This window comes from Micropterus salmoides, unplaced genomic scaffold, assembly GCF_014851395.1.
Source record: "Micropterus salmoides isolate LMB-PRFRI ecotype aquatic unplaced genomic scaffold, ASM1485139v1 Ms_hic_scaffold_11, whole genome shotgun sequence".
Lineage (NCBI taxonomy): Eukaryota > Metazoa > Chordata > Actinopteri > Centrarchiformes > Centrarchidae > Micropterus > Micropterus salmoides.
In genome coordinates this window covers 2,107,505-2,125,719 of record NW_024040152.1, presented here as the reverse complement: position 1 = coordinate 2,125,719, position 18,215 = coordinate 2,107,505, and the positions used below count along the sequence as shown (strand labels likewise).

General features: G+C 42.0%; 1 protein-coding gene across 1 annotated transcript in view; it reads right to left on the bottom strand.

Annotated features, from left to right (window-relative positions):
• Nucleotides 1-16,430, bottom strand: part of si:dkey-22o22.2 (neural-cadherin) — a 183,489-nt gene extending 167,059 nt beyond the window's left edge. The window contains exon 1 of the mRNA XM_038710374.1: nt 14,885-16,430. Coding sequence (XP_038566302.1) covers nt 14,885-15,851 — 967 coding nt within the window. The 5' untranslated portion in view covers nt 15,852-16,430. The remainder of the gene's footprint in view (nt 1-14,884) is intronic.
• Nucleotides 16,431-18,215: the final 1,785 nt, after the last annotated feature.

Genomic DNA, 18,215 nt, shown 5'->3' with positions numbered 1-18,215 from the left:
TTGACTATTTAATTTATGCAAAATAAATGTTATAAATGTGAATGTACATGTTCGGGCAAATTTTTTCAATATATTAGGCTTTGGCCAAGAATTTTTATTTCGGTGCATCCCTAGTATATTTAGCCCTTAATTTACTGTGGTAGTTTTTAATACAAATCAACTAATGTATGGCTATGGATTAAGCTACCCGTCAGAATATAAAGTAGTTGAAATTAGCTCTATATTTACTAGCTGCAACATTAAAGTCATGAACAGATAATGTCTGTGGATCAGAGTTAGAGAGAGGAGTTTGTTTGTGTTGAAGGTACTGGTAGGAAATAAAGTCTTAGAAGAAGACATACTTTATTTCAATTCAATGTTTTTTCACTCTGTTGTAATTATTATTGTTAGCATACACACACATTCACAAACGGGACGGAGAGACCCATGGCTGGATTCCAACTGGTAACCCTCTAGTTTCTTTCCTGAGCTACTGCCGCCGCCTTGCTAGAAGCTCCTCTACATACACAACAAACTCCTCTCCCTCGTTTCCCACGGCTGTGGCTCAGAGGTAGAGCGGGTTGTCCACTAATCGGAAGATCGGCAGTTCAATCTCCAGCTCCTCCGGGCTCCATTTTGAAGTGTCCTCGGAAGACTAGAAAGGCGCAAAACAAATTCAGAGCATTTACATTTATATTCTCACAAGATTTCAGAGTGAGAATGGTGCTCGAGCGAGATTCAGTTTCCTGTTTAAAACAAAAGGGTGTCACCAGGAGTGACAGGGATCCTTTCCATGATTAACAGTCTGAGCCTGTCGCTGGCAAAAAATAAGCACTTTCGTGGACACCATTTTGACGGTGCAATCCCCCCGAAGGAATACGTTGTGGCCGCTGAAGCATCTACTGCACAGATTCAAAACTTTCTGTATCTACTAGCAGAGATGGGGACTCGAGTTTGAGACTTGAACTTGAGTCCGACTTAAGTCGCACACACTGTGACTACAGACTCGACTTGAGACTCGTCCTCAAAAGACTTCAGACTTGACTTGGACTTGCGGGACTTGTGAACAATGTTTACTTGCCAAACTTGTGGTGGTCAGTCAACGTAGTCATTTACGTGGCTGCAATCAAGTTCATTATTAACATTGGCTGCAAACAGACCACAGATTTATTGTGGATCATGCAATGTTATAGTTTTATTTAGTTAACGTTAAACTGGGTTTGAGAGCCTGCGGTTGGTGCTGACTTACAGTAGTTTAAGCTGTCAGTGATTGCATTGCACACAACATGGTTGTGCTCTGTAAGTAAAACAGGTTACAGTTACAGAATTCCTTATAGCCATGCAGTTTTATAAGCAGCCTGGATTGAACGTAGCAGGTGACACTAACTCAGAGAGACTTGACTTGCACACTAGCTCAAAGACTTGTGAGCATCTCTACCTACTAGTCATTTCAACAACAACATATGTGAAAATAGGGCCCCAGGTTTAAAAACACAGAAACTGCCCTTTAAATACATGTAGGGAAATGCACCTCGCAAACATTCCGAAAAATGACCGACTGGAATCTCACAAAGCCTTCATAAATCTGGCCCAAAAAGCCCCCAACCGCACTAGCAGCTCCATCCATCTATCTGTTTATCTCCCCTCAGCTGTAAGAGAACAACAGTAGCAGCAAAGTGTGATGGGAGACAATTAGCGAGGACACGTCAACACACACATGAACAGACACAATGATGTGTAACAGCCCTGAGGGTGTGTGTGTGTGTGTGTGTGTGTGTGTGTGTGTGTGTGTGTGTGTTTGCATTCTGGGGGAGGGGTTAACATGCAGAAAACAGATGTGTAACATCTCTCACATACATGTTAACAAACACATACACACAGCTGAGGTCTCTGTGTGTGTGTTTTATCTTTGCATGTGTGTTAATAGTTGACGGGATGCAGGAGGAGGAGGAGCGTTTGGTTTTCTGATGGAGAAGTAAAAGTCTGACTGCAAATTCTTCTTCTTCCCTCTTTCGTTCATCCCTCCTTCCCTCAGCAGAGACAGAGAGCGAGAAAGAGGGAAGGAGGAAGTCAGTTTGTATTATCAGTGTGTGTCGGTGCAGGACAGCGAGAAGAACAGCTCGACTAAACCAGAGAGAAAAGACGTCTCTGTTCAGTTGTGTTATATAATCCCTCTTCACACTCTGAAGCTCCATCTGAACAAGTCCTGTCATTATCACTCAGCGGTAAGTCTTATTTTCGTATAAGGAAAAACATCTGACTCAGTTCCACAAGCACTTAGAAAATATCAAGCTTGTGTATCAGCCCCCCTCATACAGATTGGAGCTCAGTATGAACAGTAAAGACAGTAGAGCCTCCCACACAATGCTGCATCTCACATACAGCTGTGCAAATTCACCTCAGAAGCAAGACGCCAGCTGCGCATGAGCAAATCCACTCCGACCTCTGTTACGTGTTACTGTTCTCAGAACCAGCTGTCTGGTCTTCACCTGGTGGAAATATGTATAAAATTCACTGGACAGAAATAGTTTTAGAGAAGACTCCAAGAGGAGTCCATTTATCTTATTTTCCTGTCCAGCATAGCTCAATCTGTCCTCAGTGGAACCAGAAACCTTACAGTGAAATTTTAAGTATCCATCCATCATTATGGATATAATTAATAAAAGGTGAATGAATCTTCATCCATCAGCCAACTTTAAGTTCAAACCAGTGCCTCAACAGACGGGACAACTGAGGCGGGGATCTGGAAAGATCTGGGGCACACAGTTACAGTAGCTTTTAATGAGGTGCGGCAACATTAAGTATGTCTTCATCAGTGTAAGAAGAGGCAGCGGTGCTGCAGATGTTTAAAAATGCCTGCACCTAGCTAATCATTGTCTTTCACAGGATGGACAGGGTTTGGACGTCACTCACGACTAGCAGACGCCATGTTTCCACAGAATAATATAGTATATTTTATTTTCTATTGTTTATTGTATTACTTTTTATTTAATTTAATTTGATTTTTTGTTATAACACACAAACACATCCTTTTACTGTTTTATTTACTTCATTTAATGGACCATGTGAAATTAATTTTTCTTTTGTATTATATTTTAAGCTTTGGCAATATTGTTGTTCAACATTCATGCCAATAAAGCTGAATTGATTTAATAAAAAAAAAACATCATAGGCACTATCAAACCTTTAGGAAACATCACAGAACACAAGATTAATTTCTCAAAACATCACAGACCATTAATTCCAATCACAACCAATAAACTTCCTCATTTAATCCATGTGGTTCACTTGGGTTCACTGTATAAATCCATTAGCTGCCTCTGCATAACAGTTTGTTTAAGTCTTAGTTAATACTTTTATAGTCCTCAGACTGAATCTGTGTTGTTACAATTAATCCAATGAAATCATCTGACACAAAAACACTGTTTGGATAGTAACCCATGTTGTTGTTTCAGGGTTATAGTTTTTTGTTTTATGTTTTTATAACAAAAAACATGCAAATACTGGGTGATTCTTATAGTTTTCTTGGCTCATCAGCAGCATTTAAACCACCACCGGACACTGACATGTGTTGCATCAGGAGGCAAACAAACAGGAGCTCCCAATGTTTCTGACTGTGCGTTCAACGTAGTGACCTAGTTGAGGTCCTGTGGTTATTATTAATGATAATAATCAGAGTAGGAGGTGGAGGGGTTAAAGGCCAGAATGGAAACAGCGAGGGATAGGACAGTTGGAAACAGCTGGAAAGTAGAGAGGGGTGGAAAAGCACACACACACAAACACACACATCTACAGGCCACGGCCTTGATCACCACTTTGCTCTACTCAGGGTATCACAGGAGACCCTGCGGTGTGTGTGTGTGTGTGTGTGTGTGCTCTGATGTCTGCTCCAGACTTTCATTAATTAACACAGATGAAGGCTTCTCAAGATCTGATACTTGGCTCTGTGTGTGTGAGCATGCATTTGATGGCCAGCATAAGTTATGTTATGTTATGATGTGGAGCTCTTTAACAGAGTTTCGGAAGCAGGACCACACCTAAAAACTCACCTAACCCATTTCCTCTTCTTCGCTCTCACATTCTGTACCCCTCCACCCACCCCCTTTTCTATCATCACCTTCTTCCTTTGCATAGGGCCTGGGTGCAACGGTGGATTTTCCTATCATAGCTTCCCAACAGCACTTTCGAAATACATGTGTGGTCCTTGCTAGTGAAACACTTTTGCGTATATATTCAGTCTTTTTTATAAACTGTGTGAAGCAGTGTGTGGCAAAAAAGAAAAAACTTTTATCAGCACAGCAGGTAAGAAGTGTGTGTGTTGAGCGCTGTGGGGGGGAGCTGTGTGTGTCTGACAGGAGCAGTTAACCAGGTGTGTTTCCAGTTGAGAGCTCTGTTGGACACATCTGTACTGCGTGGTGTGTGTTTGTGCGGATCAGGTGTTTCCGAGCTGTTTTCTACGGGTCGTGGCGCATCACTTACATTCACACCTCCATTTTGTCATCCACCCCCTTGTATGAAGGTTAACGTGCAATAGGGATGCACCGAATGTTCGACCACCAAAATGAAAATGAAAAAAGCTCTTTCAATGTTGGGCCTAATAAGTCAAAAGAAGCGGTCTGAACCACTTTGAGTGTTTCTGTCACTCATTTTCCCGAGAAGGCGATTATGCTAGCTGCACCTAAATGCATACGTATTCAAGCCTTTATGGTAAATCCACTGAGACGACCCAGAGCGAGCTGACTGGCAGGTTAGAGACTTTATCCTGTCAGTTTGTCTCTTTACAAAGACAAGTGTTGCAGTATGAGAGTCCTACCTGAAGAGAGGCTGTGAAGTCTTCATGTTACGCCATACTAAAAGTAAATGGACACATGTAATTTATTTTACCGGACCCTCTCGGGCCTCGGAACCACCCACCATAGTCTCTCCAGATCCTAAATAGAAAGTACATTTTGACTATTTAATCTATACAACGGTAAAAAAAAAAAGGCAAAATATTTGGAAAAAGTGTGGATGTACTTGTTGTACTTTTTCATTAAATTCAGTTTCGGCTTTGGCCAAGAATTTTCATTTCGGTGATTCCCTAACATGCAATAAATAATAATGTATAAACTACATGTTAATGTCTGTAGTACACTAATTTGCAATTAGTATACAAGAAATTATTGTACTTTTGCGTTTTTGTACTAATAGAAAATGATCTATTAGCTATTATTATCTACAGAAGGACTTCGGACACACTGCTGCATTGATTTATTGATCTAACGTTAAATGGATGGTTTTGTGAAACATATTTATTTGCTTTTTTTCGCAGAGTGAGGAATGAGATCACTGATCTCGTTTGTGTGTGTGTTAGGTTCAGAGCTGGAGTCAGGATGTGGTAGCCTATTGCTTTAGCACAAAGACTGAAAGCATGGAGGAAAAAGCTAGCTGCGCTCTGTCTCACCAAGAAGGTGTTTCAGCATGAATCTCCGTCTAAAACCACAAATTAAAACACATAAAATATTAAACAAATGAGAAACAATGTGTTAGTGATAATTACTGCTGATTTATGATTTATCATTGATTATCACACTAGCAAAAACAATGTAACATTTCTGTTTACATTTGCAGAAATTACTTTTCAAACTAATGTTTAACAGTTAAATACCAAGAACAGCTCCGCATTTAATGCATGTAGCATGTCATGTGCTGTTGATGTCTGGATGGGGTGACCTTGTCCTACTTGGTGATTGGTGAGCCTTCTCGCCTGAGGCTACCGCTGATTGGCTGTCAATAAGCTATTAGGACAACAGATAAATAGAAGCAAAGAGGAACATAGTGGTGGAAAGGTAGAGGGTGGATGAGGACAGAGAGGAAAAGAAACATCACTAACCATTTAAATTGTCCCGATAGCGACTGTGATCTTCATTACAGGAAAGTAGACAGAGCAAACAATACTGATGATTTAGCCAACGGTTCTCTTAGAGAGTTACCAGTCTGTTTCAAGGAGCACAAATGTTTCTAGTATTCTGAGCATTTGAAGTAACAGTTCAACGTTTTGGGAAAAACACTTAGATGTAAGTGCAAGAGCAGGAGTCAGACCTAGCTTAGCATTAAGACTGGAAGCACAGGGGGGAAACAGCTAAGCTGGCTCTGTCTAATTCAGACTAGTCTTTGTGCTAAGCTAGGCTAAACGCATACTGGGCCTATGAAACAGATATCCATCTTCTCATCTCAGTCTGGAAAACAGGGGATTTCCTAACATGTCATATACTTCTTTCAATATTTCCCACTGGTTAAGCTAACTAATGTGTAAGCTACATCTCTCTTGTTTTAGCTCTTTAGCAGCTGAAGTTAGTTTGTAGGGGTTAGGCAATCAATAAAAAAACACCTATGAATGGTAAGAATACCATCTGTATTTAATGAGTGTATTAAAATCAAAATTAGGTTCATAGCTAATAGTACCGTAACATGCCACCGCTTTTGATAAGGGCATATTAAAGGGGGCTTGACTCGCACCAGGAATTCTTCAGGAAATTAGAAGGCAAAATTCCCATCCTAAGTTGTCACAGTTTTGGGTTTTGTTTGGTGTTTCTTGTTTTATTTTGGTAATTGTCTGTGTTGGGTGTTCGTCTGGTGCTTGTTTCCTGTCTGTCCTGATTTCCTAATGTGTCTCACCTGAGCATCTGCCTGTTCCCTTGCTCGTTTTTCCCACTATCATTGAGTTTTAGATATGTTTTTTTACACCCACCCGCCACTTTAGATTATTGCTATTACGTTATTGGATTTACTTTGCATCTGTGGAATTACACCACCTTTGTTGGACTGCTTCACATGGATTGTTTGGGCACCAACTGTAAGTTTTGCACTTTGCTTTTGTTTAAGAAAGTCTCTCCAACCAGTCACTCAAAAAAAAAGTCTGCTATTTCGGTCTTTAACCTATTTATTGCCTGAGCACAAGGCAACTATTCTGACACAACTACTTGTTAAATTGTACAGAGGAGCAATAGACTGCATTATGACAGGAAACATTACAAATGTGCACGGTCCAGGACAGGAGGGATCTGCAACAGCTGATTAAAATGCTCAGAAGATCATTGGTACCCATCTACTGAGCATCAGTGATACCCGAGAGGTGAAATGCCTGTGCCGAGCCCAAAGGACACTAAAAGACAATCCCTTGAACCTTGATATAACAGACAAATTAGTGATCATTATGCGGAAACTGACAGAGTGTATATTATTGTTTGTTTTCTTGATTGAGATGGGCTAGCAGATTCCCTGGACTGCATTCACAGATAAAGCTGATGTTCACGTTCTCATCTGGAGATCTTCTTATACCCTCTTAGCTCATCAGCTGGTGAACTGTTTTAAAAATGTTCACATTTAACGAGCTGCAGTGTTTGTGTGATTCAGAACTGTTCATCTAAATACGATGAATATGGAACAGTATTTGTGTGTGTTGGTGCTTTGTTGCCTTTTTAAAAAGGTCATTCTGGGGAGCTTCAGTGAGTGGTCACAATAATTTGTCCTGCAGCTACACACACACACACACACACACACACACACACACACACACACACACACAGAAATACCAACAAACAAACATGCATACGGAGACTGGTGTGATCAATGTATGTGACACTGACAAACACACAATCACTGTGAAGCTCAGCAGCCTCGAGGACATGCAGTCCTGTAGTGTTTGGTCTCTCTCTCTCACACACACACACACACACACACACAAACACACATACAAACATGTGGTGCGATGGCAGGTTGCTTCAGGCCTCGGGCTAAATCCAGAAATAAAGACAATAGTGTGTGTGTGTGTGTTTGTGTCACCTCAGGGCTGCCAAGCAAAGAAAATCTGCAGTAAAGCCTGACAGACCAGGACTCTGTGTATGTAATAATGTGTATTTTTGTTTGTGTGTATGTATGAACAAACACAAACACACACTTTGACAACAACAATTAATAACAGTTAACAGCGAGGCAGCAGTTTAATGAGGGAACAGGCCCGTCGGTGTGCAGGCAGCTGCATTAATTGCAGCCCAACAGGAACCATTTTCTCATTTAAATATGCAAATAAACGCATTCATTACAGTTAATGGGACAGTAAAGAATAAAAGGGTCTGCTCTCTGAAGTTTGAGTCACGGTCGGGTTTCTAAATCTGTGCTCACATTTTATTCCTTTCACATTTGCAGTGATTTCTGCTTTAGCTGGCTGTCCTTGTTCAGGGTTCGATCGCATTTTATCAAATCTGAATACGGTAATGATCCATTGAAATTCAGTTTAGCTTTCAACATTTGTAAGTCATCAAATTCATAAAGAAATAAAACTCAAAGATTCAAGTGAGATCTGGATTCAGCTCTTTCAACAGTGTGGCCACCTAATTAATGTTGACATCCTGTAGCTACATCTCAACACGAGATAAGCAGCGGAAGATTTAAAATGTTGATTGAATGTATCTGACACGCCGAGCTGTTGAGTTGATAAGCTTGAAATATTTATTGGACATTCATGAATGTTTAACTCCTGAAGCTGATGTGACGTGATTGACTAGACCGTTTAAAAGACTCACTGCTGTTCTTGTTGAACTACAAACAGACGTTACAGAGTGATACTTCTTTCTCCAACAAATCATCTTTGGTGAGTTCAGACAGAAAGCACATTAACAAGACAAGAGACACGTTTCATTTCTGGCTTGTGGGCATTAACAGTAATTAGCTACAACTGATATTATCAGCGACTGCTCATTTTGACAAGCGAAAGTGACATTCAGCACAGAATAAAAATTAGAAACCTGATCCCTCAAAGTTTTGCACAATGATCTTTGTTAATAAAAAGAGAGGTTCAATAAGCAATATGTTACTGTTGAAGCTGCACAAATCTGGGTGTTTAATCAACCTGGAACTGGATCCAGAACAGAACTGGATGTCAGAACCCATCCACTTAATAGCAGCACTGCAAACGTGTTAATAAAGATTGTGAATATGATCATACAAGACATTGCACTAAAAATACACATTTTGTGAAAACTTGGAATACACTACAAAACTGATCCATTTTTACAACAACATCAGTTCAACAAAACTTCTGTCACATTGTTTATTCAATTCTATGTTTTGGAGGATAATTATTGCAGCCATAGATAAATCTCTGATTTTATTATTGTGCCACCAAATCCCCAGATGTCTGCCTAACTAACTTCCTGCCTATTTCAGCTCCTGACTGAACTGCAGTGAGCATTTTACACTCCATCAAAGTGTCTCTTATCTGCCAGGAGCCGCTACGCCAACCTAACGTCACCTTATTTGTTAGGTCAACAAAGCATGAAGAAGAGAGTCCTTCTGTTTCCAGTCCTGGACCATAGCGGACCGCAGCAAACACTCCAAAGTTTGGCTTAGCTTCACTAAAACAGAACGCCACAGCAAAATGCAGCAGCTGCAGTAAGGAGGTTTGGTGCGAGGCAGGAAGCAGCTCCAACATGACGAAGCTTTTACTTCAACACGGCGTGAATCTGAAGGAACGCTTCACCGTGTTCAACGTGTCGCGCTCTCCCAGCTACAATGATGCCCCAGATCCAGCTAACGCTAACAGTAGCAACGTCTCAGCTACAAAACACCTTTTATACTGAAGGGAAACCAGTGATGGCTACAAATGATTCAATAGATATTTCTCTTAGAGACGAGTCCCCAGAGACGCCCCTCTAGGACAGAGACTCCTTTCACTTTAGCCATGAAGGGGGAGATGAGCGAGGAGGAAGAGGATGAAGGTCACCGAGTGCTGACAAGACCTGTGGTGAAGGGACCAGAACCGAGTCTCAATAAGAACCGGATTCAATAAGTAGAATTGGAATCGGTAAATTTGAAATGATACCAAACCCAAACTCTGTGGAGTTTCTCTTTCACTGTTTTGGTGAGAAAGAACCTTTCTGACAGTAATCTGTAAACGCTTGTCTATAAAAACCTGTGGTGAAAACGCAGCACCATGTTCACCAGCTCTCCTTCTGCATAGACTGACTTAAGATGCCTCATTGCATTTTCACTCCATCAATCTGTCAAAATGTTTGTTTCTGTGTCTCAGGACTATTGCTCATTATCTGTAGTTCAAACCAATCAACTCAAACACGCAGAGTTTAAATAAGAGGAAACTGGGGCGCAAAGACACACGAGGAAAGCTGCCTGAAGTCACGACCTGCACATTCAAACAAGAGGACAAACGAGTGTGTGTGTATGTGCTTCCTGTACATTTACTGAATGCCGAGGACAAAACAGAGTCAGTAGAGTCGCTGCAGTGATGGATGACCTGCCAGAGAGACAGAGAGAGCTGTGTGTTTGTAGATGATGTAGATGTCTGTGTGAAGTGTGAGGGTCACATGTGGACAATTTATTATATACAGGAGGTGAGGTCTGTGTGGGGGAAGCTGTGTGTGTTTTCCTTTTTATAGACTAACTACTGCTCAGTCTCTGAGTATCCTGTGACACCTGGGGCAACCAAGTCGTCACATATGGACACATGGTCAATACCCACTGGGGTCAGGTTGTAACGCACTCAGAAGCCCTTTGGTGTCATTTTTAGAAAGCTTAAAGTAAGTTTAATATCTAAATAACAGAAACTTCTGAGTAAGGAGGTGGTTGGGGTGGAGGGGTAGGCAAGGAACCAGACTTTCACCCAGGAGGCCGGTGTTCGTTTCCCGTGTTAAAAAATAAGTCAACATTGACTGTTTTAAGTAAAGCTACACATGTAACATTACTTAACTAAGTGGCGTAGTTATTTTAACCCAAACCATGATCTTTTCCTAAATCTAACCAAAACGTTAACTATAAAACTAGTTTTATTTTGGAAGTCTAACCAGAGGTTGCACATTTATTCTTGCTAACTTGACGCGGAGCCTACATGTGCAAAAAGGATGTAAAAGGGTACGCAGTGCATTAAAGAGCAAAGCAAAGGGGTCTTGACCAAGCGTCTATATGTGAGAATGTGTTGCCTGGGATTAATAGCCCGGACTTTTATTTGCTAAAATCACTGAATTGACCCTGCCTGTATTTGGGACAGACCTTTAATTCCTCTTGCACAAAACTGAAATAGGCTACTATGAAACAGTTTATTCATTTCAAACAGTATAAAAATGATCAAATAATATCAAATATAAGTCATTCATTTGATCTAGCTCCAACAGACGGCTTAAGCACTTTTATTTTGAAGGCAGCAATGTAACGAGAACAACATGTTGCAGGGTGAGAGAAGTTAGCACACAGAGAGTGATAGACTTCACATGACAGGATTCACAACACGGATTCATTTTTATGAAAAGCTGTTTTGATTCTTTTGATGGGTGGACCCTTACAGACTAAAGGAATATAAATAATCAAGGAGCTGACACATTCAGACTTAACGAACGCTTCAAAGGTAACAGGAGTCAGCACTTTCCCCCCCCCCATCTCTTGTACCTACACCGGTTACACAAGTAAATCTATAAGAATTAGACTTTGGGGCTCATTGTTTCTGTAAATTGAATGATTGAATTTTGGAGAATCTAACCAATCTAACGATGTTCAGCATGTCCATTTTGACATATTGATTATACGTTTAAACATTAATATTTGTATTAATGATCTATGCGGCCTAGAAGCAGCTAAAGCAGGCGACCCTGCCGGGTTTAAGAGGTTTTATACATCAAAAGAACTTCTATAAAAACCAGACCAAGCGTTTAATAGAGTTTATTTGTCAGAATTTGTGTTCCCACACCAGGCCAGGAAATTTGGGAAATTTAAGTTTTACAGTATGTAAATGTACTGTATGTAAAGTAAACGCCTTTTCTAAAATTCTTTCAACAGCATTTATTTTATTAAATGATTGTGAAGTATAAGTGTGGTCCAGGTGAGGCTGTGTCTTTACATTAGTTTCTTTAGTGATTCAAGTATTTTTATTTTGCATGTGTTTACATTTATCTGACACTTTTATCCAAAGCAACTTACAATTGCTATATATGTCAGAGGTCACACACCTCTGGAGCAACTAGGGGTTAAGTGTCTTGCTCAGGGACACAGTGGTGGATTGAACCCGGGTCTCTCACACCAAAGGCATGTGTCTTATCCATTGCGCCATTGTCACCCCGGGTTTAACGGTTCATAGTTTAATGTTTAATAGTTAATAATAGCAGAGACATGCAGGTAAAAAGGTTTTAATTATATTATATATATATATATATATATATATATATATATATATATATATATATATATATATATATATATATATATATATATATATATATATATATATATATATATATATATATATATATATATATATATATATATATATATATATATATATATATAAAAAATCTGACTCAAATCAGCTTTAACTATTTATTTCACTTTTCATCACAGCGACCATCATGCAGCAAGTTCCTGCACTAGTTTTCACAGAGGGAAACATTCTGAATATTAATAAGAGAGAAGTGAATGTTCTGGGGATGAGACTCAATCAAAGTGAGTGGAGGAAGATCTGACAGAGACACGGCAACTCAGCAGGTTCAGACGTGAACTGATGTTGAGTCTCAGATTTAGTGGAGCGACTCTGCTCGGACGGTTTAAACTACAGAGAGAATCTCTGAAACCGCTGCTGCTCAGACCTCGTTGCCACAGATCAAAATCACAACCACCGCTGACGAAAGACAGGTCGCCTCAATCAGCCGGCCAGTTTACAGCACGATCACCGCCGTGTCGACCAAAATCACACACCCACACTCCACAGCCACAAAACAGAGCTCTGCAGTCTGTTTTAACACAAACAAAGCTTCCTGTTGGAGGCTCTGGGCCTGTTTCGGTCCATGTGTTTCAGACCTGGGAGGGCTCCAGGTGAGCAAACACAACTAATTTCTACAAATAAACAGCAGAGATGCAGTTTGGATGGACTGATTAGCCAGATCTGACCAGAACACCAAGCCACCACTGCCGCCGTCCAGATGTGAAGGAGTTTAGGCTCTTGGTCAAACATTTACTTTGGGTGTGGGGGTGGTAAGGGGGTGCAGGGAGGTCGAGCACTACGGCATCTGGATGTCGTTTCATCCTGTCAAACAACTCTGAGCTGCAGTGACACTGATTCACAGTTTAAAACAGTTTCATAGCGGCCTGGTTCAATACTGATTGTAAATCTTTCTAAGAGTTTGTTGACCTGAATCTCCAGGCGGCCCGTCCGGTTCAGTCAGTACCAAACTTTTTAGGGTGGGTAGGTTCCCACTGACAGATGAGTATTTTAAACACTGTGTTTAGGTGAGTTTAGTCAAGTGTGAAAGGGTTGGTTCACCAAAATTTCAACTAAAACACATGGTGGTCTGCCCTGAACTAAGCCTGCCAGCAGAGCTTTCCTAAAGTCAAGCTTTGTCAACATCTGTTTATCTAAAAAGATACATTTCCCTGTTAGTTCATATCACTTTTTCAGTCCCCTAGATGGTCCTGTTAGGTTTTCTAGTGGACTAAAACAGCAATAGATTTTATTATTCTAGTACCAAAAAGTTCTCCCATCTGCAATATCAATACTTGGTGTCCGTGTATCAATACAGTATTGCCATGGCAAATTTCACGATACTATGCTGTATCGATTTTTTCCCCCCACCCCTACTAAATACGGGGAAATACTGAAGATTTTGATTGTTTTTGAAAACAAAAACTGTGGCTGGATTGTTGTGATTGTTTTGGCAGGCACTGACAAACAATCTATTTTGTGGTTTAAGCATGAGGACTTGTTGAGTGGACTTTATTAATCCAAACAGGAAACTGCAGCATCACAGCAGCAAAGCAAACACTCCATTTTAGTGTGTGTGGTGTGTGTGTGTGTGTGTGTGTGTGTGTGTGTGTGTTTTAAGGGTATATAGAAAGTCAAATCTGTGTGTGAAGAGAGTTGAGGTGTGTTTACTCTGCTCACCTCACACACTAAACTATCAGTTCTGTTTGTCCTTTAACAACCTGGTGGCAACACAGGCACTCACACAGTCTCTCTCTCTCTCTTTCTCTCTCTCTCACATACAAACACACACACACACTTGGCAATGATGTGAGGAGTGTTGCATGGAATGAATGAAAGAGTGAAAGTAGCGGAGACAGTTGAGGTCGATTCAAACTCTGCTGGAAACAAGCCAACACAGACCCATGCACACACCCCAATGACTAAAGGCACTCAGTCCTTAAATTAAACTTCTGCAATAAACTGCTGCTGTTGGACAGACTCTGTAGACAAGCAATACCTGCCCTAAAGGGCTTCCCACTGTTTCTGCATGTTGTAGTCTGTTCACTACAAGTCATACTTTACATTAGCTACTACTGACCTTTGACCCCACCACTTACAAATTCTTGGTGAAGGCCCTGACCAAATTATGTAAAAAAATATCAGAGCCAGAGGATATAACCCAAGTAGTTTTCAACACATTTCCTTCTGGTTCAGCTGCACAATCTGTCTTTCTTCCCATTTAAACCTTAAAGTCCATCAATGATACCAAACCAGGATGTAAAACATTCTGCTGGCTGTCTAGTTTTAAAGCAGACAGGGACATTTAAGATGACAGAAGATGATGGGGCATTCTAAGAGTTGCTAACACCTCCTGTCTTCTGATAGGATACAGATGACTTGATGCATCTCGGATATGTTTAAAAATCGAAGATAAAAAGAAATCACTTCCAAATACAGAAACACGAGTCTACTGCAGGATTAAACTTTATCTAACGTTGCTTTAAACAGGCTAATTAAAGATTACCAAACTGAGCTGTATTTTCCAGCTTCATCAGTGATCCAACAACGTGTAAAACCTGGTTGATGCAGCAGCGTCACCAGAGTCTCCGGCCATCATCCCACCTCTGCAGGTAAACACCGTCTCCTTTGCGCTTTTACGCACGAAAAGAAAATAAAGCTTCTTACCTCGGAGGTTCTGGATCTTCACCACCACCTCGGCGGGCTCTCCCAGGCTGCGCGCCAGGTACAGGCGCCCCGAGTCCCGCTCGATCTGGACCGGCGAGTCGGCCTCGGAGATCACCTCGAACCTCCGCTGCTCGAACCTCTGGTCCGGCACCGTAAACACTAGGTCCCCGACTCTGACGTGGTCCGGGACGGTCACGGTGTAGGTCAGCTCTTCGGACAGAGCCCGGGGCCTCCGCCGCGCTCTGCTGGAGCGGCGGACGTTGATGCGCAGGAAAACCGGCTCACCTGTCAGCGACACATCTCCGCCGTCATTCACGTAAATGCGCAGAGTCACCTGGCTGACACCAAGGAGGGACCCGACCAGCCTCACCTGCCCGGTTTGTGGAACCACGTGGAGCAGGTGAGACTCCGGTGAGGCGTAAAAAGTGACCCGTCCGTTCCTCTCCGCGTCGCCGTCCTTCGCGTCAAAGCGGACCAGGTCGGTACCGAGCGGAGTCAGTTCGTGCACTTCGACCGTCTGGTTCCCGCTGGTGAACTGGGGGATGTTGTCGTTCTTGTCCGACACTTCGACCTGGACGGCGGCAGGTCTTCTCAAACACTGCGGCAGCTCCACCGTCAACTGGTACATGGCTATAAACTCCCGGTCCAGAGCTTTGGCGGAGACCAAACCTAGATGCCCCCGGTGATCCCGGTGCCCGCGGTAGCGAACGAGCCTAAAATCCGACGCGTAATTCCCCATCAGACTGGCATTCAGGTCCGCGCCGGGGCAGCCGCTGGCTCCGAGCTGCAGTACCACCCCGTCCACCGGTGTCCCAGCCGGGGAGTTCTCAGCTATTTGTCCGAAGTAGCGCGCTGGATGCCCGAGCTGCGCGGACAGACACACCGGTGAGGCATGAAGCAGCAGCAGCGGGAGCAGGTGGTAGAGGAGGCTGTGCAGAAGAACCGCTCCGGTTACAGCTTTGGTCATGTTTCCATCAAACCCGTTGCAGTTGGAGAAGACAGCAAAGTGTCCACAAGAGCGGACCGGGTCTCTCAGCGATCCACTTTCACTGGATTTTAAAATAAATATTTTCTTCGCGAGACAGAGCAAAGTTCCTTGACGCAGGACACCACGGTGATTTGCGTGCGTCTCTAATTAACTGCTAAATCCGTTTTGGTGAATGAAGGGAAGAGCTGAAAGTCCAGTGAGTGCTGAAAGGGAAAATATCAGTAACAGCACGAAGCCGATGTTACTCTCCAGTTAATTATTAATTAATCAAAATACTTTTACGCACAAGTAAAAGAATAGCACTGCTCCTGGTAAAAATGAAGCAACATCAGTAGAAGTGATAGAAAAACATAATATTCATACTATATTTCTCTCAGGTCAGTTTTTTTTCTCGTACTGATGATGTTGATGATGCGCCAAGTTGCTCCAGTGTGAGGAGCGTCTCCACCGGAGGATGGCTCAGACTGACGGGCACAGAGACACCCAGCAGACTCCATGTGGCCCCGCCGGTACCGCCCAGCCAAGGGGAGAGAGACCAATCACGTAGCAGGAACAGGTCTGACTGACAGGCTGTAGCACCCGCCCACTGACATGCTGAGTCAGGGGATGGAGAGAGAGAGAGGGAAGGAGGTTTGGAGGTGACAAGCAGAAAGGGTTTGTAGGTAACTAAACCATTTCACATCATCATCTGATCATCTGTCAGTAGTAGATCTTTCAGTGGCTACTAAATATTCTATAAGTCATGTCATATTTATTTCTTCTAATGCAACAGGAAAACGTAATTTGTAACAAAACTTTTGGTAGAAATAAATAAAGATGTGTGTTTAGGGTGGTGTTAATGCAGCTTTGTATGAAATGAAGGAAGAAAAAAGTGACTTAGTGTGTTACAGTAACTGTTAACCCTTTCATGGAAAAATTTCGTATTTTATGGGTTTCGCGCATGGTCGTGGCAAAATGGCTCTGTCGCGCCCCCTACAGAGCAGCCCCCTGGACTAAGTTTCACCTGTGTGAACGAAATTTCTGTGGTACCTGTATCAAAAAAGCCGCCTGAAGCCATTGCCTAAACCCAATAGGAAGTGGGCCATTTGGGCAATTTTGCTCATTTTTGGCGATTTACACACTTTGTACTTTAACAAACTCCTCTTAGGGATTTAGTCCAATCGACTTGAAATTTTCGCTGTGCAGTCTAAACCCATTTAAGATTAAAAGTTGTACAAACGGTTATTACCAGTCGACCAGTTTGCCCGTGGCATGCTGTCAAAAATCGATGATTCGCCATGAAACAGGAAGTTGTTATAACTTCAGTCTACATGCTCACATCTATACTAAACTTTACATGTATGACCCTGAACACAGCTAGGCCTACATGCCAATACTCACTCAAAGTCATAGCGCCACCTGCTGGCAACAAGAAATGATACATTTTACCCTGTAACACTACTCCTTGCAGGTTGCACACATCAACTTCAAAACTGTCCCAGAAAAACCTTAACACCTCGATGAGGCCATGTTGTCAAACTTGTGAGTTTGCAGTTAACAGCCTGGTGTTGCCGCAAATTTCCATGCTTCGCCATGACACAGGACGTTGTTGTAACTTGACTGTACATGTTGACTGTGCAGTCTAAAACCATTGACGATTAAAAGTTGTACAAACGGTGAGTTTTTATGTAACGGCGTGCCCGTGGCGTCCAAAATCAATGATTCGCCATAAAACAGGAAGTTGTTGTAACTTCAGTGTACATGCTCACATCTCCACCAAACTTTGCCTGCAGTCACGCCCCGAACACATCTACACGCCATTATTCAGTTATAGTCGTATCGCCAAGTGCTATGTAGTGCCACAAAGGGGACACAGGAAGTGATTAATAACACCTTTGTGCAGCGTGCAAAGCCCGTTGCAAATTCAGTCACGCAGGCAGAGCTCCAGAATCTACAACGCAGCCGCCTTGCACCTCAGCGTGCTACACGTGTGAGGGCCCGCCCAACGCTGCTTGCAGATTTAATGTATTGTTTTTTAAAAACTTTTAAACAAGTAAAAATTGTGCTGCCTATATTTTTATATATATTTTTTATTTTGAAATGTGTCTATTGCAGTGGACATCATGCATCAACACTATAAAAAGTGAAGAATATAGGTTTAAAAAACATTTACTAAGAGCAACCGGTATAAATACAGATAAAGCTATTCATGTGCAAATTCTTATTTTTTTTAATAAAACATACAAAATAAGGCTAATCTAAGCAGAATACATGTTATGAGTTGTAGTTTTTTTGCCATTGTTTCATGTGTCCTTCTATTTGCCTGTTTCTCTCGTTCCTCGTCCTTAGTAGTTTATGTCTTGT